The 26,646-nt window shown below is 38.8% G+C and overlaps 1 protein-coding gene across 1 annotated transcript; it reads right to left on the bottom strand.

Annotated features, from left to right (window-relative positions):
* Positions 1-14,610: 14,610 nt before the first annotated feature.
* LOC132832597 (muscarinic acetylcholine receptor M2-like) lies at positions 14,611-16,101 on the bottom strand. The gene has a single exon (XM_060850684.1). It carries the CDS (start codon positions 16,099-16,101, stop codon positions 14,611-14,613), a length of 1,491 nt encoding a protein of 496 aa, XP_060706667.1.
* Between the last annotated feature and the right edge of the window lie 10,545 nt (positions 16,102-26,646).

Below are 26,646 nucleotides of genomic sequence, written 5' to 3' on the forward strand. Positions count from 1 at the left end.
TTTTCTTTCCTTCGTCATCTTGCCATTCACCATAATTGTCTTATTGGAAATGAGTTATATTTATTATTATTTCTAAACCTGATCAGAGTTCAAATATTGTCAGATTAATGTGATATTATTTCTCGTATTGACACATGTACTTCTCTAGCACCTAAACTAGGATGGATATCCACAGTTTGAAAACGACCTGCTTCAATACTCATTTAATTGACCCACTCTTTTAATTCGGCTTATGGAGTCTATTCTGAAGAGTTGAAAATTTAGATTTATACTGATGATGATCATTCTGCATAAGTGGGCAGTTGGGAAATGATATCTGATTCAATATTGTCAGCATGGATTTGAAAATGGGAAAGCATCATTGATAAATCTGTTTCCCAGTCTGATTAGTGAAGTGGTTGGACTTAATTGGCTAGGACTATATTCATTGGCGTTTAGAAGAATGAGGAAGGGTTGTACAGAAATCTATAGAATTGTGAGAGAATTGTGAGTCATGGGTCCTCCCCACGACTGGGAAGTACAGAGCCAGAGTCATAGTGTAAGGATATGGGATGGGCCATTGAGAACTGAGGTAAGAACAATTGTCTTTGCCCAGAGAGTGGTGAGCCTATGGAATTTTCTGTTACAGAAGGTAGTTGAAAATAAAATATTGGATGTTTTCAAGAAGGAGCTAAATATAGACCTTAGGCTTGACTAGATTAAAAAGTATGGAGGATAAATGGAAACAGGGAACTGAATTAGGTGATTAGTCAAAATCACATTGACAAGCTGAATGTCGTTCACCTATTCTCAATTTTGGAAGGTGTTTTGGCAGAATGGACTTTGTACATTTTGAATTTCTGAAGGTTTTTGTTGAAGTTCTGCACAGGAGATTAGTTACCATGTTCAAGCCCATGGTATTGGAAGTAATGCAGTGACAGGGACTCTTAATTGCCTGACAGAAAGTAAGCAGAACTGGATATTCCTTGTGTTGGCAGATTGTGACTAGCCTGATGTAGAGACATAGAATCATATAACATGGAAGCAGATCCTTTTGTCTGAGTAATCCCAGTCAAACGTATTCCCAAACTAAACTAGTCCCACCTACCTGCCTTTGGCCCACATCATTTCAAAACTTCACCATTCATGTACTTATCAAAATGTATCAGAAGTGTCACCACTGTAACTGCAAGCAATACTGTTTCAGGACAATTGACAGCAATGTTAGTCTGAAAGTCACCAAGTCCCAGGCAAAGGGTGAGTATCAGAAGGCAGAAGCTTAATGGTGATCTCAACCAATAAGGGAATAGAAACTTTACTACCATTTATTTCTATGTTGCAAAGTAGCTTTCCAGAAGCTAACCAACTCCCCATCCCACTTCCGTCCCCAAAACACTTCACATCCCCCCCGAAATAAAGTAGCATTAAAGGTTCTCCATCACAATGGCAGTAGGAAGTAAACACTTCAGAATGATGAAATCAAATCTTCTTAAATCGTGCTTTACAATCCAAAAGCTCTACAATCTTGAGAAGGGCAGCAGATACATGGCAACACGAGGGCATGTATGTTTTGCTCCAAGCCGCACACTATCTATGTCTACATTCCTTCACTGTCACTGAATCATAACTCCTCCTCGGCTTTGTGGATGTCTCTGCATCTCATTGAACAAAATAGCTAAAGGCAGCCACTCTACTTTTCTAGGTCAGTTAGAAAGGGGCATGAAATGTTGGCTTAGAAAGCGATGTGCACATCCTGTGAATAAATAAAACAAAAACATTCCACAGTCCCAAAGATTCTTTTTATTATCTATTGGTGGAGTACAATAGAGACCCTTTGGACCATTGAGTCTGCACTCGTAAAAATATACTCAAAATCAATCATTTTTGATTTGATTTGTGATTGTTTTATATGTATTTTTGATTTGATTTGTGGTTAATTTATATGTATGGCCTTGGCTTCTGTGTTCTCTGGTTTAATATTAATGGAATTTTCTGTAACCACCTCCAACCACTTTCATTTCTTTAAAGGTTTTACGATGCAACCCTCCAACCTTCTCTTGCCAGCGAAGAGAGCTTCACGTCAGTCAATACGTCCTATTGGAGCAACCCTCTTAATTCTGCTATCATCATTATCATCCTGTTCCTGCACTGTCATCATTTTCTGTGTGGTACCTTCCGTCAGTCTTACACACCAAATTATTCTCAGTCTACCAATGACTTTCCATTTGTAGTCATTATGTCTCTGTAGCAGTCCAACAGAGTCAACGGAAGACCAAGGATTGGATTTTGAGAATGAGGAGGGGGTGTAGGGACACATCTGAGGAGAAAAATACAATAATGTTTTTTGGAGGTGCATCCTGAGGACATGCAATGTCATTTAATTTACAAATAAGTCTCAACTCAAATCAGCTGTTATTTATCCTCAGGAGGTGAGTTTTGCTGGAAAGACCAGGAATTGTTGTTTCCTCACAATTGCTTCTCACAGTGATGGAAATCAGACTATTATCTTGTGTTTGCCACTGGCTAACTTGCAACTATCATCCCACTTCTAATTTCCAAGATCAGCTGTATTCGGTGTGGTGCCATTACACCCGCATTGCTGTTAGGTGGAGAGTGCCTTTGAAGTAATTTCCTGTATGAAAGACTTTGGAGGCAAATATTATTTCAGGGACTTTCACAGGGACTAGTGCGTGCTCCACAATTATTCAGTTCTCAAAATTTTCTTCTGGCAGTTGATGCCAGTGATAATTCTGCCCCTTCAACAAGGCTACTTTGCCTTTGATTTTTTTTTTGTCGGTCAGTTCATAAATTCAGAATTTCGGATATGTTCTGGTTTAACTACTTGAAGAAGCTTTTAAATGTGTTTGCTTATAACACCTGCACAATGAAAGGGCTGTGGCCAGTTCTCCCATTTCAGAGTTCGGTCTGATTTGGTTTCAGCATGCTATTTTTTTCTTGGCAGCTGCTAGTCAAGTTTTGTCTGGGAACAAATAAAATTTCTATTTGACATCTCTCCTGTAAGAACCTATGTTTGTTTTTTTTTTACGTTTTTTGCCTAGAAGATATTTCTGGTGATGTTGCAAGTATTTAAAACAGCATTATTAACTTGTGATTTGAAGGAGCTGGTGTTGGACTTGGGTGTACTAAGTTAAAAATCACACTACACCTGTTTATAGCCCAACAGTTTTGTTTCGAAGCATTGGTTTTTGGAGCTGTAATGTAAACCTTTACTATAAATTCTGTGTCTTATAATTACATACTCCACAACCACTTGATGAAGGAGCACCACTCTGAAAACTGGTGCTTCCAAGTAAATCTGCTCGGCTATAATATGGTGTGGTGTCATTTTTGACATCATTAAGATGAATTTTCGTGTTGGTTATGTTGTCAAATAGTTATGCCATTCTAAATTCGATATTCTTTTGTACATCTGCAAAAAAAAATTCTATTTGTTTAAAACTGAGTGGTTTGGCTAGCTGCATCACTGCTGCGATAAACACTTTTCACTTGCTTAAAACAACTAGAAAAGTTAGGGTCTGGACTGCCTTCTTGAAATATTTTGAGGGGATTTGACCTGGTCCATGACATATCAGACCTTCTCAGTTTTGCCAGCAGTTTCTATTTTCAGACCTCCAGCATTTGCGGTTCTTTGGTTTATTTGGTCATAATTAATTCCCTTTATCATTTGTTCCCAAAAATCGTCCCTATTATTATTACCTTCCCAGCTCTATCTTCCTTCACATGTGTCTTAACTTCCTTAAACTTTCCATTTTTCCCAATCTGCAATCTTCTCTCATCTGTGCAGTACATGTCACCATACTGCCACCCACAGTGCTGTGACAAAAGCCATCTCTCAGATTGGAGACAGTGACAATAAAGAAAAGTGGTATGTATCCAAAATGAAATGGTGCATGTCTTGGAGAGGAACGTGCAATTGTGATGTTTCCCTGCATCTACTGTTTGATTTACGAAGTGATAGAGTTCAAGAATTTGGAAGGTGCCAACAGAGCCGGGATTAATTTCTGAATACATCTCATACTTGGTACATGTACTGCCTCTGCATATCCATAATGGAGGGACTGAATATTAAATGAGATAGACGGCTTGCTAATCATATGGACTGTTTTAATCTGGATGACGCCAAGCTTCTCGAATGTTGTTGAAGATGCATCCATCCAGGCAACTGAACAGCTTTCAATACACGGCTGACTTGTGTCCTGGTGGTGGTGAACATGATTTGAGGAGGAAGGGAGTTTCATTACATGGTGCTGGGTTCCCAGCTTCTGGCCTGTTTTTCTAGCTACAGAGTAGATATGGAGAGTCCAGTCCAGTTCGTGATTAGGCTGGGCATTTAGCTTCCTGGATCATAAGGTTCAGAACTGTACCTGACCCTCTCTGCCTGTATCTCTCTATCTATTCATCTATGTGTCTCTATCTCCCTCTCTATGCCACTGTTTCTCTTGCTCTCTCACTCTATCATCCTTTACTTTCACTTTTAAAATCCTAGTCATTCAGCAAGCTTTGACTCAATTGTCCTTGCTTTTCCTTTAATGTTTTGTTTGATATGAAATAATCCCTTCTGAATGGGTCGTTGAAAATGTTAGCATGAGATAACTGTTACTTCACCAAACAGGATCATTAATAAGATGATGAGGAACTATTTCACAAATGGAGCTATTTATACTGTTCACAAAGGTCACGGCTCATGATCAGCTTGGAGAACTTGACTTTCCTGCCATCGTTTTAAATTCTGCAGCTCTCTTGCTCGAAGTCAATAAAATAGGTTACTATAAAGGTGGCATTGTTAGAGTCTTCGCTTGTCTCAAAAGAGAGAACTGATGTTGTAAGTTTTACAGAAGTGAGGCGTAGAATGTGCAAAGAGAAAACTCATCACGATTACCAGTCGTGGAATGCTGGGAGGGACTCTGCCAGGACAAAACAAGTAGCTAGCAAGTTGAGGTATAAAACATTTTATCCTGTGTCACCCTGGTCCCAGCCTCTGACCTCGCATTATAAAAGTACAGATTTGAGACGGTCCAGGGAATCCTTTGTGGACTCAACCTGTAAACTTCTCTTGGCTCATCCCAGAGGTCATACTGTTAATCTAGAATATAAAAAAAACTTACAGACAGTTTAGTTTAATTTTTGTTATCCCCTTTATTTACCAATAACATCACTGTTACAACATAACACTGATATCTTTTAGCAAAACTAACTATGTTCTAATAACCCAGAAGAGTAGGATATTGCTCTTCCTCTAAGAGCCCTCGCAGGCTATTCTACTGTCCTGGCACAAAGTGGCTTCCTTTTTGCAAAATGTTCACAAAAACACTGCATGCTCATAATTAAACAGATAACTGTGAAAGACAATAATTAATAACGAAAACAAGTCAATTGCCAGATCTGTGTGCGCTTGATTGATCACTTCTACTGGCCTTGAGATATCCCTCAGGTGGGGAAAAAAATTCCACACGGGTTAGGGGTCTGCTGGCAAGCTAGGTTCCTATAAGTAAGTACCAGTCTAAATTAAGTGGGAGGTTTCATGACGTATTCTGGCATAGCTCGCATGTCTGATACATTTTTTTAATAAAATGGACTCTTAACAAGTAGGGCAAACTCTTGATCATAAAATGCCTTCCCAACAGATTGTGTCAGAATCTCTTCAATGTAAGGTTTAGAGTAATTTTAAGCTGGGAGCAGAGTCCTGCTTTTTATCTTCGCACAGAATCATTTTGTACCTGAGGCTGAGATGTTACTGTTTAGTTGCATTTAAACTGATGCATTAGTCTTGAATTAAACATGCTTTCTTTTCAAGGTTGTGATTCAAATTCGAATAAGACATAAGATCTGATTCGATAGAATTGGCAGTGGGGAAGTCTGTAAGGATTGTAGAGTGGTCTGCAAGAACAGCAAGTAAGTTAAAGCTTCATCAAAGCTGGCTTTCACAGAGTTTTCATTTCATAATCAGCTATGGCTACTCAAAATCATCATAAAGTCCCCAATGTGCAATTAAGTTCAATTCACAGCAAGTAAGCACAGAGAGTTTAATTTTGTACTGGCTTCGGCAGTCCCAGTACTAAAATTCACGCTCTCTCTTTCTCCCTCTCTCGTTCTGTCTGTCTGTCTGTCTGTCTCTCTCTCTCTCTCTCTCTCTCTCTATCTATCTATCTATCTATCTATCTATCTATCCATCTATCTATCTCGTATTCTTCTGTACTCTCAATTCAGGGACTTGTAACAGAAACGATGCTTTTCGTTCTGTGTCTGCCTAGATTAAAGGGTGAAAAGAATTCATTATAATTGATGGGACCCGACTGTTATTTGCAAGGCTTTTGAAGATATCGAATTTCGGTTCGAGGTCAGAATCAAACACTGTCATTAATTTCACATGGAACAGCCGTGAATGTTATCAAATGGTGTCCTGTTTATATGGATTCACTGATGTAAAGGAAAAAAAATCTTAATTGCCTTAGAACATCCTGTTATCACTTGGTGAGAACAGATGATTTTACCTTCTGCATAGCTTGGGTTCTCCCTTTATTTGGCCTTACCCTCTCTGTCTTTCGGCTTATTTTCTAGTGTGCAACAAATGTATTCTATAATTCATTGCTGCATTGTAATCTTAGTGTTTAAGGACAAGTTTAAGGCTACAGACTTTCTCAGCATCACGCCCTCCATCACCAGAAGAATTAAACATAAAACTAAGGATGTTATTTTCCCGTTTTACAGAGCAGTAAAATCTTGAATAATTAGGGCAAGATGATACACATCTTGAATAATTAGGGCAAGAATACTTGCCTTATTTAAGAAAAGACTAAATGCATCGTTTGGCTCTTCAAAGCTGGTTTTGTACATTCATATTTGGAATAAATATGTTGTCTTAAGAGGAAAGTTGGGGGTGACTGGGCATCTCTTCATTGGAGTAGAGAAACGTGAGGGGTGACTTCATCAAACTGTGTTGAGTCCTGAATATCCTGAGAGATTGAAATCCCTCAGACCCACAGCCCACAAACCTCATTGCTGATGGAGGGTTTATGCCCAAAAGGTCGATTATCCTGGTCCTCGGATGCTGCCTGATCTGCTGTGCTTTTCCAGCACCACACTCTCGATTCGTAAATATCCTTGTCATGGATGTGGATAGAAAGTGACCTCTTGTGAGGCAGTCCAGAATTAGGGAAACCCAACTTTAAAACACTAAATGTCACACCTTTTGGTAAGAGATGAGAGAAATCTTCCGTTTACATCACGATGTAACTCTAGAATATTTCATCGGAAAAAATGTGAAAGTTGAGTCAATGATCAAATGCGTTTCAAGCTCACACAAATAGGTTCTTGTTAGGCAGGGAAAAAAATGTTATTGTGCTATTTTCGAATGTAGAAGTTGGAACACAAATAGATGAGCCATGATTTTGTTCCATGGCTGAATGATCTACTTCTACTATTTCATATGTTAATCTAAGTTCCTTTGCTGTACTTGTGCGGAGATAAACCCACTTCCTAACAGAGAGGGAGGGGGTGGGAATTGAATTAGAATTAATTTTATTGTCACACTTTCTCACATGAGTGCAGTGAAACATTTACAAATGTGCCACTTACGGTGAAAACTTTGTTACCAATTACCTAAAAGCAAAATCTTCGGAATAATTTTGAAATATTAAAAAAAATTTCAGCGTTTCAAGCAATTCACGCTCGTCCTTGCCTCTTGATGTCGCCAGGCCTTGCCTCTTGATGTCGCCAGGCCTTGCCTCCAAAATTCGCCAGGACGTCGCATCCTTAGGGTGCTGAACTCAAACATATGCTGAACAAAGGATGCAGCTCTGCTCTGCGCGTGAAGTTCTGCTGTAGACGACAACCAACTGAGCATCAAACGCAAATGATGACCTATCTACTCAAACTGTCGGCCTACTGCAGGGCATCAAGCTCCTCCATAGAAGAAGGTCTACCAAATTATGAGTTCAGGCTCCAAGCCTGCTGAAGCCAGGAGTCTTTGATAAGCACTGCACCTGCTGATGCTGATACACTGCCGACAATGTTCATGTTTCCCAACAATGTCAGAAGGTGAAAGAAAAGAGAAAGAGCCAGATGGAGAGACACAGACAGATGGAGAGATAAAGATAGAGAGTGAAGAATGCGACCAGCGAAAACCATATGGGCATAAGCCCTTAACACTCCCTACAATGCGAGTGCTGTGAAAAACAGATGAGAGAATGAAATAGAGGCACCTTCAGTTAACTATCATCAAAAATAAATTCAAATAACAGCACTTTATTGACACAAGTGATTTTATACATACATATTTTTCTTTACTATTAAACAGATATTTTGTTTTCTGTGGATTGGAAATAATTAGCAAGGAGATGAGACTGCAGTCACTCCTTTTCACCATCCCCTTAAATTGGAGCTCAGACCTTCCCCTCCAAAATCCGCACTACTCATGTTACCTGACCGGAATCCTCCCTCGCAATCCCCACTCCACTAACACTGCTCAAGTTCTACCTATGGAAACATCTAGGTACATGAGGATGAGTGTTCCTGGAAACATGAGACTCCCAACACTTGCTAAGAAAATGAGGAATTGATGTACATGAATTTTTCACAGCACTCTTGAACTGCTCCCTGAACTTGGACTGAGTTGCACCGTAAATAAATGGATGTGTGCAGCAACTTAAGTCCACCAGCATGATGCCTACATCTGCAAAGATGTTTAAGGAATCATTGTATTTTTCAGGAATATATCTTGCAATGATACAAAATAAGATGTTTATAACAAATAAAAACCAAAGTAAAATGAAACTGCCTGATATTGTGAAAAATAAAATTGCAGAATTCCTTCTGCTCTCAATCTCTGGGTCAGTGCAGTTTCCAAAAGTACCCATGGGTTGTCTCGGGGCCCATCTGATCATTAAAATGTGTCTGATAGCGAGCACGTTGACAAAGAGAATTAAAAAATATGGGATCAATGGTGTGAAAATCGTATCAAACCATTCAAATGCAACCCATGCAGGATCTATATAGTAGTTTGTCTTTTCCTTACAAAACCAAGGAACATCATCAATCATCTCTATGGGTTCAACTATGAAGTAGAATGGGATGTTTTTTAAACAAATCACAATGGATGTGATTGATAGAATCACAAGTGCAGTTTTGCCAGTGCAATACTTTGTTTTCAACTTCTGGCAACAAATGGCTACAAATCGGTCAAGTGAGAAAGTGACAACAAACCAGACAGAACATTCAGTACCTACGTAAATAAGAATAAGTATGATATTACACACATGAATGATCTCCAGAAAAGATCCTGGGAAAAAATAAGAAATGAGTTGATCCAATATGAGAGAGGAGAAGATGACCAATAGATCTGCTGTTGCTACAGCCATCAGGTAGTAAGTTGTGCAAGTGGAGAGGCCACACTTCTTCCATGATAGGATGACAATTACCACTAAATTGACTGTAAGAGAGAGACGGAAAAAAGAAAAGCTTAGAAATTACACATTAAATAATTCTTATGTTTTTTTTTATGGTCTGATCGGTGGTAAAAAAAATTTACAAACTCGTCACAAAACTAAAATCAAGAGAAACCTCATTTATTTGGATTTACCAAGGCAAGGAAAACTATCAATCTTCTTCAATACATGAGTGATACTGGCAGAATCTTATTTGTTCGTTTTCGTCGATACAGCTGTTGATCATTCTTAGTCTTCAATCAGCTCAACTCTCATGCAGGCAACACAACATATATTACTTTAATACGCAGTTCTACTGCTGGATAAGAGATTGCAGTTGAAGGGAGACGATACAGCTATATTTCTCCTTGCAGGTACCAATGACATGGCTGGTTTAATGAAGAGGTTTTGCATTGCAATATGAGGATCTGCCTCAGAACTAAAAAAGAACTTTCAATGAGGCAATCCTTGGTACAAAAACTGAACTACGTAAAAATTAGCATTTGATCAATAAGTTTCGAGTTATTGATGTGTGACTCAAGGGCTGATGTGAGAATACTGATTGCTAGTTTGTGATGATTTAACACTCGTACTTGAAAAATGTGGCCGCATTGTTGAGATGGATTTCAATTTAACAGTGCTTGAGTTAGTCTTCAGGCTAATCATCTGAATTGGGAGATACAAATCCTGTAATTGAATAGGGGAAGAAGGGAGCATATCTAGACGGTTCCATAAGTTAAGCGAGAGGAAACAATAATAGAGAAAGGCAGAAGTAAAATAACAGTCAGAGTACAGTAGCATATACTATTGTAGGAAATACAATGAAGAAAAACAGAAAAGTATGTCAACAGATAGGGCAAAAAAGTTATAGAGTGGGTAAAGAAAACTGAATTAAGAAAGTGCAATCATTTTCATCATTGTTCAGTTAAATATAAATTCATAAGCATGATCCGATAGCAATTAGTGGTATTCAGGAATGGCAACATGCTGGAAAATGGTGATGGTGTAGCTGTGTTCGCTAAAGAGTAGATTACAGGAGTGAGGAAGTAAATGGCATTTTGGAAACTGGAGGTGCTTGTGACAGGATGACACAATGAATGTTGAAGACTTCAATTGACATATCAGCCTCGTGACCTTGCTTAATACGACCATAGTTTGTGTGGGACAAATTCTCATATGCATGTGAAATAGATTTCTAAGCTGCAAATTGGGGAACCATCAGGCAGTAGAATGTTTTAGATTGTGCATTATGCAAAATAAGATGGGCAACTGAAAACCTTGTTGCAAAGCATAGTTTATGAAAGAGTGGCCATGACACGAATAATGTTATATTTAGTTTGCAATCAGAAACCACAGCCTTAGTTCTATACAAAATAAAATATGAAGATCAGAGGGAAGATTTGGTGATGGTAGATGAGGAAAATGCACTAGAATGTCTGATGGTAGACCAGCAATAGTTAACATTTAAGGAACTAATACAAAACTGACAATCAAAATACATTACAACAATGCACAAACACTCAACACGGAAAGTTTCCAAATGTGGCTAATGAGGATTGTATCAGATCAAAAACCTGTCAACTCAAGTTACCAAACAACGTTTGCCTGAGGACAATATGGACACTGTCATTCTCAAATAATAACATTGTACAAATGGGAAAACTGGCAAAAAAAAATCTAAAATCCACTATAAATATTTATAATGACAAGGATTTGTTTAAAAAAAGGCAATGTGTTTGCATTACAGGAGAATTTAAAATGGGGTGTCAGCAAATAGTCAAGTAACAAATTCAATAATTTGTCTCTATCTGAATGGAGGAAAGGACTAAAACACTTCCAGTAATAATGCAGTGTGAAGGACTAAATGAAAAAAAGTACATTCAAAACATTAATACAACTTCAAAAATTACTGTCGATCCATATATTCCAAGCAATGCTCTGAGGACTTACGTATGCATTCTTCCATCACAGATGGCTAATTTGAATTCAACAACAAAAGAAAATGGAATTAATAATCTAATGGTGATCATGAAACTGTTGTCAGTTGTTGAAAAAAAAACACCTTGCTTATTTGTGTCTTTAGGAAAAGAAAACATGGTCCTTACCTAGACTGGTCTACGTGTGACTCCGGAACCACACGAACGTGCTTGAATCTGAACAGTTCGCATTATAATCTCCAGGAATTTAAACTACATTATTAGCATTTCTCTGCATTATCAAACCAGTCAGCCAGTCAAATATGATATTTTCAACTGACACCATCTCAGAAATCACACCCAGCTATTCCGAGATTCATCACAAAACTGGACTCCAGGAGTCTGGACGATCTCACAGGCAGGTAACTCATGAAGCAATTCCCACCCGCAAGAACGGAAAAAAAAACATTCCATCTATCTCAGTGGCTGTGCATAAACATCCTTCAATAAATGAATGTACCGCTCACGAGAATGAAAGCACTAATTATGACCTGAAGTTTGTGAACAGTTTTGAGCATTTTAAAGTCATAAATTCAACAAAATATAAAATGGCATGCTTCATTTGAGCTGAAAGATATAATAATATCGGAGACTGAGGGTAGAGAGCGTCGAGTGACAAGCAAAACGTCAAAGCAATAGGAAGCTGTGGATAAAGACTGAGGACTGAATAGAAGTGCCCAAATTAATGTTTCAATCTGCATTTGATGTCTTTAGTGGAGAGGAGACAACATTTTGAGCAGACAATATAGTTGCTCACATGGGAGAAATAAAAATAAGTCAGTACTTAAACTGCACTGATTTCTTTGGGACCATGGCTGGTGTGATGGAAGGACATGAAAGGCCAGAGGTTGTATCTCATTTGTTTGTACAGCAGGAAGGCTGTTGGAAATGATAGAAGAGGCAATGGGAAGCAGGGAGTCAGATTGCATGGGACATTGCTGGGATAAACAAAACAGATGGATCCATTGGTATTATTGGATCTGGATTAATGGGAAAAGCAGCGGAAGATCTATTTCATTTACCTGGTAAGAACAAGGGAGAAAACCAGGTCTGGTAAGAATGAGTCTCATTTACATATGAAATGATGGTACTGGTCAAAACTCATCTTATTTTCCATAATGTGGAATATTAGTTAAGACTGATATTTCCTTTTCGATACTTTTCAACAGCATTTTACTCTGTTTACCTTGAAAATTATTTACCCTGAGTGTTCACGCTTATAGTTCCTCCTCCCACCGCCTTCCTTTATTGGTTTTCCTATTTTAGCTGTTTCCTGTGCATGAATAGTTAGCAATGGTCTGTTCCAAAGTGGCTGTGGAACCCATTTGCAAACGCACATGATTTTTCTTGAAGGGACAGATATGAATGCCCTGTTATTTTTGCCATTTCCATCTTTTGCTGCTGGTGCTGTTAACGGTTGAAAAAAAAACTTCATGGATTTGCGAACTAGATTGTACTCCCTTGCACAGTTTACGTTCATCTTCCCGCCCCAATAGAATCCAGCGATAAGTGCCTCCAAATGCAAAATCCCTTTCATGACCCTCTTCACCCTATCTGATAGCAATGCCATTTTTCCTATCATCCAATGTTGCTGAGCAATGTTTAGTAATTGTTTCTGCTTAGTGATTTAGAAGTTCAGTAAACGCTCAAGACAGATGCAATTGTTATTGTCACCCCAATGGGTCAATGAGGAATATAATAACAAGTCTGCAACATAATTTGGCACATTGATGTTTTCTGATACTGAATTTCACTTGTCCAGTGAACCAGTTGTTATTCGACGAGGGAGCATGTCAGGTTAGCTTGAAATATGTACATCAACATTTGGAAATTTCGGCTCAGTTGAGAAGTTAACACTTTCACTTGGAAATTCAGCACATTGTAGCTGTGGAAATCTCAACCAATTAACATGCTGGAAGGCAGGGTCATTTCCTGCAACATGGCTCCAATCCTTCCCAGAAGTTCGGGTATCGCACCTGAACAACGTAAACGTTTGCAATGAATCCATTGTGACTAAGAAAGCCGATTTGAGATTAAAATCTACTGAGTGCATTGTATATTGTACTCAATTTGCACTGTTTCAATTTGGTCTTTTCAGTTGGCAGAAACCCGCCGGAATGGAAAGGATACCTGTGAAAGACTGAAACATTAGCCTCTGACCTCGTGCTCCTGCTGCAAATCTGAGGGATGACACTGAGCCAAATTGTACAGAAAATGAGAGGGGGATGGAGAGTGAGGATAACAAGCTCTCCAACCAAGCAGATGTACCTGGAAAAGACCGAAGTAATCAAATTCCTCCTGTTTCAAATCCCCAAAGACAGTAGACACCAATTATCCAGAGTCCACTGTAGTCAAGACTATGTTCTTATTAATGTTGGTTCATTGGTGACACAGATCTTAAACACATGACCTGCATGAGTTTGTTGCTCAGATATCGTCCTGGGTACATGACAGTGACTTTCTCAATCTTTAGCTGAAGCATCTATGGCTTAAAAGCATGAATCGTTTTCTTTATTTTCACAATAATGAATAAGCTAGTATCTAATAAATTAAGTGGACGTGATAAGACCCGGTAAAAGAGGTCAGGTGCGCTGGAAACACGATAGGCATGGTATTATTTAAATAAATATGTTAAATTAATGTACACTAATATTCATTCAGTGGTGAGGCATTTATTTATTTTTAATAATTTGGGAAGCATGGGAACCGACGTCGACTCTTCCTCAGCAAATTAAAAAGAGGTTCTAATCGAGTGTGTTTTTCCATAACCCCAGATAAACACGACTGTACAACAATGCGAAGTGCTGTCCACCCGAGCATGCTGAATTTATACAAGAATTCCGTTTGTATCAACATTTTTTATTGGATAATGTTGAAAATAATGAACTTCTGCTTTCCTGCACTACAAAGATGATTTATTTTTTTCATTAATAATGAACAAATCTCACCGGCCATTCGAAATTTCTGTGCAAATTTGATATTGGACAATTCATCTCCCAGTCTCGTCAGCAAACCATCATTGATAAGAGACATTATGAATTAATTGGGTAAAACTGAGGTGTGCTTCAAAAATGGCGTGTAATATGGTCTACCTTAGTCTCTTCTGATACAATAAACACATCACAGGCCTGCACTTATAGATATATATTTGAAAGTCGTCATCATCACATTACATGGAGTGCTCGTGGTATTTTGCTTGTGGCTTCTTTTCTTTAATTTTTTGCACCACTGCTCTTGAACTGGCACAACAGAAGATGTTTGAAGGTTTTCTTGAAAGTAGCATTACAGAGTGCATAACAGGCAGGATTGACAGTGCTATTTATGTAAAATATCCAATATCCGATATTCCAAACTGTGCTTGGAATACAGATGGGACAGAACGTGCTAATGAGCACCATGACATTGTATGGAGTCCAAGTGATTATAAATGCCAGGAGAATCGCCAGAATAGTTCTAGTCACTTTCATTTCTCTCGTAACACTGACCTTTCTATTCTGAGCAGTATTATGAATTATTTTACTCGTTTTTTGGGTTTCTGTGATCTTCCTATGCTTCCCGTTATTGCTTCGAAGATCTCCAACGTTTCCAGGTGTGGTTCCATGGTCATTAATGTTATGTCGTTGATTTACCATCCTTGTATTGGAGACTCTGCAGTTATCCATCACATTGCAGACATTTCGATTCCCACTGATAGGCCCTACTAACTGGTTGTTTGATGGAATCGTAATGGAAGAAGTTGACTCACCCAAGCACACCTCCTCTCTTTCATTGAAATGATCAATTATTCTTCCATCAATTATTGTACCTTTTGGCATTTTCACTTGTGGCAGCCTAACAGAAGCATTAGATATGTTGCTCGGATTCGATTTCAGTATCTTACCCACCTGAAGGCTGGGGGAAACTAGTTCCTTATTAGATCCAGACTCTTTTTTATCTAACTTCATTCTACTTTTGCTAGCCCGTGATATATACACATATAAAATCACCATGATGGTCACTGGCAGATAGAAGGCAGCTATTGAAGTGCCGAAAGTTGCAGCAGGATTGGAGAAGAACTGTATATAACATTCTCCTTCACGAACTGTTCTCTGCCCGACGATGAACTGCCAGAAGAGAATGGCAGGAGCCCATACAATAAATGACACCACCCAAACGGCTGCGATCATCATGCCTGCAACCTTTGGTGTCCTCCTTACGGGATAGCTAAGGGGTTTGGTCACACAGAAGTAGCGATCTAAGCTGATGATGAGAAGATTCATGGAAGAGGCATTGCTGACAACGTAATCGACAACAAGCCATAAATCGCACACCACCGGACCCAGAGGCCAGTAGCCAAGGAGACTGTAAATGGTGAACAGATTCATCGTTACTCCAACAGTGACATCAGCGCAGGCTAAGCTGAAAATGAAGTTGTTGTTAATAGTTTGCAATTGCCTGTTTACTCTGATGGAAATAATAACGAGAACGTTCCCCACGAGGGTTACCACACTCAGAGATCCCGTTACAATCGCAATGAAGATTACTTCACCGGTTTTGTAAGAACTCCGTCTTTGAATTTCAAGAAACCCTTTCCAGGTACTGAGAGATCCATTCGTTTCTGTTGGTTTTTCCATCAGTTCACCCTGATGTACAGTTAGCACTGAGGTGTTCCAAAAGGAAAACAAAAGAAAATGAACATGTATTAGGAGCTGGGCTTCAGACATGTTGAAGTTAAAAGTCATCTGGCCAATTATGGATTCTCCAACAGCCAGTGCATGCTAATCAAACTGCTCATTTAAACTTCAATACCTTTGCCAGAAGGATTCATCTTAAATTAGGAATTTCTCATCAGTCTCTTAGACCAGTTAGCTGTTAGTATGTAATTAATTAATCATTTATAGTCTAATTAACGATTAATTGCTGTGTAAATGGTCATGACGACTTTCATTGTTTTTCTACAAACTCACGAAAACAGTGAATAGCCAGATCACCGAGGGTAGTGTTGAAAATTAACTCGTGTGCAGTGTTGTCCTTTCCTCAGAAAAAGAAATGTTTCAGGCAAAGGCAGATGTGGGGCAAATATCCACCTTTTGACATCTGAAAGAGTGAGAACACGCTCAACCTGAGTGTTGTCAAGTAGCACGATTAAGAGACGTCCTCGGAATCTACTCCAAACCTTGCTCCTAAAGAAATCTCCAAACCCATCTTGTCATCCTCGATTTAAAGGCATGTTATGTCATGATGTTGATCCAACAAAGAATGAATGTGCAAAACACAGCTCAGAAGGGTTCGATGATCTACTGTGGCATGAATTTCCCGTCTCCCACCTTCAAGTTTACAGAACGTTTTACCAAGTTCTGTGTGTGCTGTTATTAAGTGGAATGGCAACTAGTTCCATTGAGATAATATCACCAGCAGCAACCATGAAGCGAAAAACACCAAATACCGGTTCTTTGGAATTAAATTAATTGATAGATGGAAAATATAAAAATGAAGATACTCAGAGAGGTATATGTTAAAGTACAAATGGATCAAAAGTGTTAATTTTTTGAAATTGTGAAGAAAACAATTGTTTGAATAGCTATGAGTGTGTCTATTAATAGTTGTAAAACATTCTATACCGTCAGAAGAAACCTTCCTAGTCATTAAATATTGTATTTCAACTCTGTTTCAATGGATTTTACTGCTGCAAAACCTGTGACATTTCTTTTTAAACGGAATCTGCCGTTGGCATTGAATACACAGATCCTGTGATATTTCCAGCAGAAGAAAATAAGTATTTTATTTTCACTCTTCAATGGAAAGTGCAAAGTGTTTGCTAACGCTGTACCCTGTATGATCTCTTACGAGCAAAGTTTGTGGATGTCAACAATTACTGTGTGGTTGAGTATGTTCAACTCTCTGAACAGGGTTCATTGACAATAGGCTTCCTACTGTGGTGTGTTCAAAACATTTTGTAAAGTTATGAGAATGCTGAAGAAAATTTATTTCATCGACTTCTCAGTATGATCAGAAACTGAGGAAAATTATCAACAACTGTCATCAATGCAAAAAGGCTTACACTGTAATTGTAAAAAAGAGAAGGTTAGCATTGATCTATCTTCTAACCGAAATAATTTATCTTTCCCATCTAAATATTTTGAATCAGAAGCCTACTGCCCGTAATTGCAATTAAAGTATACCCAGTGAACTCATTTTTACATTTAAGTATTGAAATAGATATTTAAATTCACATTTAGAGTCTTCAAATATTAAAGGTGGCCATGCTATATATTCTTGACTTCCCAAACTCGCCCCAGGCTTGCGTCATGGTGCGCCTGACGTAAAACTCGCCACCAACCATGTCTTTCTCATGCCTCACCCCCACAACCCCCACCATGGTTGCCATTGTTTTTGTTTTTGCTTTACAAATCAATGTTGGTTCAGAGCTGTGAATTAGAATTGTAAGCTAAAGGTGCCGTTTGGTCTATGGGTAACAACTTGCATTAAAAAAAAGAAAACAGTCCAAACAAGCCTTTATTTATTCGCGAATCCAGGACTGGATAAATTGTAGATGGTTCCCTGATCAGAAGGTTCTTCAGTCGCTTCAGCATTTTGTTGAAATAGATAAAATAAATCGCCAGTTAATGAGTAAGGCACATGGGAATTTCCTCCAGCCAGTCTGGAAGAAACACTATTTTCAAGTAAATGAAAGATATTAAGTGGTACGTGAGAATGCTTGCGACAGACGCTCAGTCTGGCAGGGCGTGGTCAGAGTTTGAATTTCATTATTCGACTACGTTTCTTTTAAAAATCAATCCGGCTGCGGATATTGCAATGTTAAAGTGAAAGCCTCCCACCTAACCTCCTTTGCCAGTTCCTGGTTGCTGAGACAATGCAAACCTAAATCATAAGTGTTATTGCTTTTATCTAAAAGAACGTAAAACATTATCTTGATAGATAGCTTCAGAAAAATCAACCAAAAGGCCATCTTTTATGTCTGTGGAATAACACATGTGAAAAAACATTTCAGTAATCTTAACAATTTTGCTATTTTATTTTATTTAAATATTTTTGTACGTCTCTAATTTATGTGATAGAGGCTGAAAACAAAGGTTTTTTGTTTAATGCATACACCTATTAGATTACTGTGTTGTTTAACTTTGCTCCAATAAAGTTATTGTACAATGAAAAAAAAACTAGGTATTTTGTTGAAACCTCAAACTAGTATCGAGAACAGATTACTTGCAGTTTGAGATCAGTTATTGATAAAGTGTAGTTTGGAACTATTGGGGCCAATTATGAGGCTCTTTTAAAAGTTTTCACTTTAATTCGTTATGAATACAGAGGTAGAAAGGTGGGTTTGATTCTTCTGTCTGTCTCTGTGGAGGAACATTAATAACTTAGTAGTTGCCTACCTGTAATGATGGTGATCTCAACTGGTATATTAAGCATTATTCCCTGTTATTATCCTACTTCGTTCTTGCTTGTGCATTATCAATATTTTGTTATCATTTTCAGCATTCTTCCCTAAAGCAGTCCTTCACACCTTCATTCCACATAGAATAAGGATTCTTTCTGTTCTATGATTTCCTACATAAATCTGTAGATATAGAGTTCTTCCGTCAGCAAGAGCACCATTTGGGGAAATTTCACAAGGACAGACAAATGTTGATGGATGCTGCTGAAAAAAACAAATCAGAGCCAGTGCACAAATGTTACATTACTTTCCTTGAAATACTGATAAGAACACAAACATTGACCTGATCAGAGAGTGGTGCAATCATGGAGCTCTGACAATGCAGCATTCTCACTGTACTGACTCTCTCACAGTGCAGCACTCCCTCAGTACTGACCCTCTGACAATTAAACACCCGCAGGACAGGGGCAGTATTGCAATGTCAGAAAGCCAGTACTGAAGGAACTCTGCACTTCAGACAATCAGTATAGAAGGAATGGTCCAGCATCAGACAAGCTGTTAAGTGATCGACGATTTTAATTTTAAGGGAGCCCAACACCAAAAGGGTCAGTCCTGAACTGTTACCAAATTAGCACGGAGGCAGTGTTGCACTATCAGAGATTTCTGAACCAAGGGAATGCTGCACTGAGCGAGGGTCAGTCCTGAGGAAATCCCTGCACTGTCAGAAAGTCAGTAGAGAATGTGTCGTGAAGAATTGCAACACTGTCAGTTGCATCATTACTGAGGGAGTGCTGAATTGTCACAGTGTGTATAATAAGGGAGTACCACTCCACCAGAAACAATGCTACGGGAGTGCTGCGATGCCACAAACCTTGGAATACTTTCCATCTGCTCTCTATCATTACTGACAGTGCAGCACTCACGTAAATTGTCGTTCTGAAAGTGCAACATTCTCTCTGCACTGACACTCAGACAGTGTTTCTTGAGTACTAGTTCTCAGGAAGGCTGACAATGCAACACTCCCCCAGACTGGCCCTCTGACAGCGCAGTATTCACTCAATACTGACTATGTGATAGTGCAGCGTTCCCTCAATACTGGCTTTCTGGCATTGCAACATTCCGTAGTACTGAGCATCAGATGGAGTGTCTTTCTCTCATTCCACACACTCTGTGACAATGCAGCTCTACCTCACTACGAATACACTACGAATCAATGCTGAACATTTAGCCGTGAAGCATATACTTTCTACTGAACTTCTGGCAGTGCAACACTCCCTCAGCATTGACACCGACAGTCCCTCAGTACTGAAACTCTGACAGTGCAACTGACATTCTATTCAAACCATTACAATGTGGAAATTTTGAATTGACACTCTGACAGTGTGACTTTCTGTCACTGTTTTAGTACTAAGCATCTGACTGTGCAGTATGTCCTGAGTATCGATCCTGTGGATCTTCCTTATTAAGTGCGTTCTGAAAAAAATAACAGCTGTCCCTCAGAACTGGCAGTCTGTCAGTGCAGCATTGCTGCAGTACCGACTCTATGACAGTGAAGCGGTTCCTCAGTAGTGGCCCTCTGACAGTGCAGCACTGCTTCAGTGATGACACTTGCAGTGAGACACTTTCATTCGGAAAAAAATATGAATACACAGCACATTTTTAGGCCCGATATAGCAGTGCACCCTCTGTACTTACCCTCTGGCTTTGCAGTATTGTCTCAGCACTGACCACCTGACAGTGCAAAGTTGCATCAACATTAACATTCTGACAATGCAGCACTCGCTTGGCGTTTACCGTCTGAGTCAACGGCTCCCCCATCAGTACTAAGTGCTCGCAAACATCTCTCTACACTGATCTCTGAAATGCAGCACTCCATCAGTCCTGATGCTCTGACAGCGTGGCACTCCCTTAATGATTCTCACTAACAGCACTCACTAAATGCTCTGATCGTGCTGACTCTCTGATCAAATACGGGCTGAGATCTGTAGCTTAGCCTATTTGTTTCTCAACAGTATTCCAGCGTCTTTCGTCTTTCCTCCACATGAGCAGCATTTATACGTTTCAAATGCACGACAAGGACGATTTTTGAACTGATTGATATTGACCAGACAGTTTACGGCTTTTATTTTTCGCCTCCAAGAAGGCAAAGAGAACCAAAAGAAGTTTGTAAAATCGTGAGAGCTTTTGATCGTGTCAGCAGAGAAAATGTATTCAACTTTATTGTCTCTCTAAAATTAATGAATGTGAGATCAACACAATAAATCTGTGACTGCATTCAGGAGCAGCACCTTTAGGTAGAGAAGGTGGAATTTTCCAAAACTTGCTTCAACGGAACAATGTTAATCTTAACATATATCTACGCAATAGCTAAAATCTAGGAGTTAGGAATTCTGTGGCATTTAACTCACTTCCTTACTCCCCGAAACATGTCCATACTGCGCAACTCATTAAATACTTTCCAGTTTCATGGATGTCTGCTCGTCTGACACCACTGAAAATGTCAACACCACTTTGAATATCAGAGCCTGACTCTTTGTCTTTTATTGCCTCTCGGATAAAATCCTGACGATTTCATTCTAAAGGCACTCCACCTTGAACCTCTCAGACCTGGCAGCTGGCCATCACATTCTCAAGGACTATTTTGAAAGGGCAATAAATGGTGATCTTACCAGAATCATATACTTGCTGTGAATTGCTTCGAAAGAATCAAAAATGTACTTAAGGTCAACATAGTTAAAGACATGATTTATAAACAAGTAGAATGTCATGATGACTAGGTTGCAATAATAGAGATGGGGAAGTATTCATACGAAACAGTATGTTGTCAGAAATTGCCTTAATGGTTTTATCCAATGCTTAAAATTCAATGTCATTCTGAATAACTGCTTCATTATATTGTCTTGATCACCAGTTGCTAAATACATCATATATTGAAGTGCTTTGTCGCCTAACGAAACGATCTATTTCATTATGCACAATTTAATAAAATGATATATTAATGTTCTGGACTGACCGCCATTTCTTGAAACTCATGTTTTTTTTTGAATGAGGTGCACCGCTGAGAGTAGAACAGAAACCTTGGTAGGTTACATCCAAATCAGTGATAATTATCAGTCAGCCAAACATTAGTCAATCACATGGTGTGCAATTCAATAACTGCAGTGTATCATTCATTCTTGTGAATTGAAAGATCATTAAATGAAAAATAGTTATTGTAGGTTTTCAGGATACTTAATGTATAAAACAATTTACTTCGAATGCACTTGTGATGATTTCTCAATTTGTCACACTGGGATCCCAAATTGTGCAAAACCTGCAAGATATGCTGAGCTACGGATTATGAGTCAAGTAGAATTTCTTCTATTTGATTCTTGCGCAATGCCCTGATGAATATAAGCTTAAGAAGTATTTTTGTCAGCAAATTCTTTATATATATTTAACTGAAAAGACTGAAAACAATGCGAATGTTTCTTGAGCCTCAAAATTCTAAAATTCTTTGATTACTGCCAGCACAGGCTACGCCTTCCCTCTTCTGACTCTGAAATGGAACTGTGAAGCAAAAATAAATTACGTCGTGGGGAGCCACGACAACTAGTAGGAACAACATCTCTGAACTTTCAAAATACATCACTGATGTTGACTTGTTCTGTATTGGCAAACAACCTGGAAGAGCCCCATTTATTGGCAATAGGTTAGAGTCGTCTGTAGCCATCCTCATCTATTCCTCGTTAGCTCAGGCAAAAGCCTATCTTTCATTTCATTGGAGTTCTGACCTTTATTTCCCCTTCAGAACACTTCATTTTAACGAGACTGTCTGCAGTTAAAGTGAAGAAGGGCTTATGCCCGAAATGTCGATTCTCCTGCTCCTTAGATGTTGCCTGACCCGCTGCGCTTATCCAGCAACTCATTTTTCAGCTGCATTTCAAGAGACCATTTTAACAGTATAAGCAACTGTGAACATCCACATGAAACATTTCAAATTACTTGCATCGATGCTACAGAAAATGGGATAAAAAACGTTTCCAATAGGACGCCAGGAAAATAATCCATATTACCTATAAATAAGGACGGATATAGTTGACCAATCGAGGCACCTAGAAAGCCTACACCCTATTTAAATGTCTGCATTATGCACCTAAGTTTAAATGTTCTGACCATTTTCATCAAGTTGACAAGAGGTTTTTAATTGTGCATGGGTAGTGAAGACAGACATAGATGCTTAAAGCCAACATTTTCTGCAGCTTAGCAGCCATTTTGTTCATAAAGATCATCCTCACCGTGAATTATCCTACTGGAACACGTCGACCCCTTTGTTATAAAGGCTATGCTAACGTCTGAAACAATATACAAGCACAGAATCAGCCGTACTAACGTATCCCCACACTCCAGGTCACAGTTTACGAGAACAATGTTGGTGGAGGGGATTTCTGGGAACGTGCTGAAAGATCAGTTCTTTTGCACCTGCTCATGATTACCATCACAGTGACCTATAAGGCTACTTCAGAGCCAATTACGGCAGCGTGGATTGGAAATTACATGAAGTAAAGACGAAACAAAGTCAGCAAATTTCCCTGATTCCAGGAAAGCAATTAGTTAGATTTTCATTTCCGACAATCAATTATAGTTTTATGATCTTCTTTAACTAGATGAAATTTTAATTTCGATACGACATTCTTTTGTTTTCTGATTTGAAGCAGCATCCCCAGAAAGCTGCCTGGCCGTTTCATTCACTGGTCCAAAGAAATCACTACTTTGCCACTGTGACTTATGAGTGTTAAAGCTAATCATGTTTACCCTGACTGTCCGCTTTGTGTAAACCTGAGCCATTATACAAAAGTTTGGAAATGGTAGAAAAAAATACATCGTCTTTTTCAGCTGTCCATAACACAGTTACAATTTGTCTGTTAGCGCATTTTAGGACAAACATAGATAAAGTTTGAATTGCCAAATGAGTACGGCGGAATTAAGTTATCATTGGCACACTGTGATTATATAAAGATAGACTAGTGGTACATGAAACATTAACATAATTTCTGGCAGGATGTTGTTCCCTATTCTCAATATTTATCCAATGCATGCAAAATTGCTCAACCCTTACAGTTGTCCAATTCATATTTAGAATCTTTTAACAAATTACTTCAACAAGCAGAGAAAAAAAAAATTATTCTCCATCCTATGAATTACGTTCAGACAGTGATAACACTGTGAATGGAGAAACCAGTTTCCTTGAGTATTTACAAAGCAAAAAGCCAATGAATTCTACTCCAGTTAGTGTGTCAGCTTCAGCGCAGTCCCACCCTGGCTGTTATTCCCAGTCGTACATAATCACTGTGGTTATAGGTTTCAAGCCAAGTAATGATTCGCATTCGAAACAATTCCACAGTGCTATGCACAAAGTACCAACTACCTTCAGTAACTACATTTGTTCTTAATCAGTTTGTTCATTGATGCTGTTATCCACATTTGAAATGGATGGAACCTGAACCTTGGTCTCTTGTCTCAAAGGCACGAATATCACCATTGCACCTCAGAAAGTCCACTTTGCCTGACACCCCCTCAATGTGCTGATAACTGATTCACAATATTCTCGTAACTGCAGTAACCTGTTATATTTCTGAGTTACAAAAATATTTAGTTTGAGGTAATGTAATGGAATTAAAATGACAATAATAATTCAGGGCATTTGATTTCCCTGATGTTTTATCTAGATCAGTGAGTAACTGTGACAGTAACACAGTCAAAGCAGACAGCAGTTCATATGCAAATCTTCAAGATTTTCAAGTCTTTATCACTTACCAGGGACACCAACGATAGCAAGAGTCATGCAGTATATTTTCCTGACATTGAGAAATAATTCCATATTATTATGTATTATTTAAACCGCCCCGTTTAGCTGCAGGCACTTTCTCTAATTAAAACTTTGAAGGGAAACAGAATTACAGCCTTTAATTTATACCTGAATGATCTCCACAGGGACATTCAGCTTACAACATCTTGCAATACAGGTTTGGCTTGCTTTTGAAACAGAAACAACAGATATCGATTCATACAAGCTACGTTAACTTAAGGTGAAATATATTTAGTTCTCAGATTGAATGAGACAGCTGTAAGGATTGAGCACTTATGCGTGCATTGGATAAGTAACGAAAATAGGGAGTAATGCCCTGTCAGCAATGATGATGTTTCAAGCACCACCTGGTCTGTGTTTAAATCAATCACAGTGCGTTAGGGATAATTTAATTCCGCTGTGTTCAGTTAGTAATTCGATCTCAAATCCGACTTGTCTAATTCGTGAATTTGAAAATGTGTTGCTGGAAAAGCGCAGCAGGTCAGGCAGCATCCAAGGAGCAGGAAAATCGGCGTTTCGGGCCTGAGCCCTTATTCAGGGATGGCTGAATTCCTGAAGAAGGGCTCATGCCAAACGTAGGGTCTCCTGCTCCTTGGATGCTGCCTGACCTGCTGCGATTTTCCAGCAGCACATTTCCATCTCTGATCTCCAGCATATGCAGTCCTCACTTTCTCCGACTTCGTGGTTTTACCATATTCTGGGCTGTGATTTTGTGAATATGGATCTTCAAATCTTCAATTGATCAAGGTAATGCAGTTTTCCATTGAGAAATTAATGCATTATTACAAACAAATGCAATACAATAACAAACTGCAGGGTGCCATTTAAAAGAAAACTTGTGGGATTTAAAAATCATCAGCAAAGCTAGAATATTGAAACATCGTAAACTACCTTTGACAAGGGAGATTTAGGAAGAAATTGATTGGAATGCAATGCAAATAATATTGTTGAAGAGTTCCAATAGCGTGAAGTAAGATGCCTCTCATCCGAATTATCTGGGGGTTGTTCGGAACACTTAAATAAGGTAACACATGTATGATCTATGTGGCATGATCTGTATTATTCACGTGCAGGTCTATATTGGGCTGTTGACTGACCAAATCCTTGCACAGCTTTGAAAAATTCAATTATCTTATTGAAAATGATTTGAAGCTTTGACCTCGATTTTCCCAGAGACATTATGAACGCTAACTTCACATGAAAGCTACTCGACATACTGAGCAACACTCTAAGAATGTTGTTCCCTTTACTTATAGAAAGCACAGCGTGCAAATACATGCTACCAGGACCATCAGTCTGCACTAACTCTGCAAAGAGTATTGCATATCCTGCATTCCTGCATTTACTATTGCTGACCCACTTGGCTTGCACATCCATGGATACTACGATTAATTTTAACATCGTCAATCCACCTAACCTGCATATCTTTGACTGTCAGGGAAACCGGATCACCTGGAGGTGATCACCACGCCGAAATGCCAACTCCACACAGACATTTGCTTAAGGCGGGAAACTAAACTGGGTCTCCGGCACGGTGAGGTAGCAGAACTAAGTAACCTATCTAGCCTTTTATATATCAAATTTTCATCCCCGCACCATCTTGGCAACTTTCTTCTTAACTCTCTCCAGCTTAATAATAATCTTTTAACAGGGCGATCAGAATGGACAAAATATTCCATCAATGTCCTGTGCAACCTCGACATTACCTCTCAACACTTATATTAAAAGACAGAGTGCCAAACGTTTTATTAACCATCCTGTCTTTACCTGATGCAAATTTTAAAGAGTTATATATCTAAACCCCAAGATCCTTCTGTTGCATAACATGACTCAAGGCCACGCCGTTTTTGCTGTGTGGTACATAGAGGATTGTAGCCTTATGTTTGGATTTAAAATACAATGAATTAGGAAATTGGCACAGAACCTGGAAAAGAAAATTGATGATCTGGAGTAGAGAATTACTTCCATACACAATCAAAAGCATTGGGACTAGGAGGTGTATGATCAAGTGCTCAAATAATG

The sequence above is a fragment of the Hemiscyllium ocellatum genome, chromosome 35, assembly GCF_020745735.1.
Source record: "Hemiscyllium ocellatum isolate sHemOce1 chromosome 35, sHemOce1.pat.X.cur, whole genome shotgun sequence".
In the NCBI taxonomy this organism is placed as follows: domain Eukaryota; kingdom Metazoa; phylum Chordata; class Chondrichthyes; order Orectolobiformes; family Hemiscylliidae; genus Hemiscyllium; species Hemiscyllium ocellatum.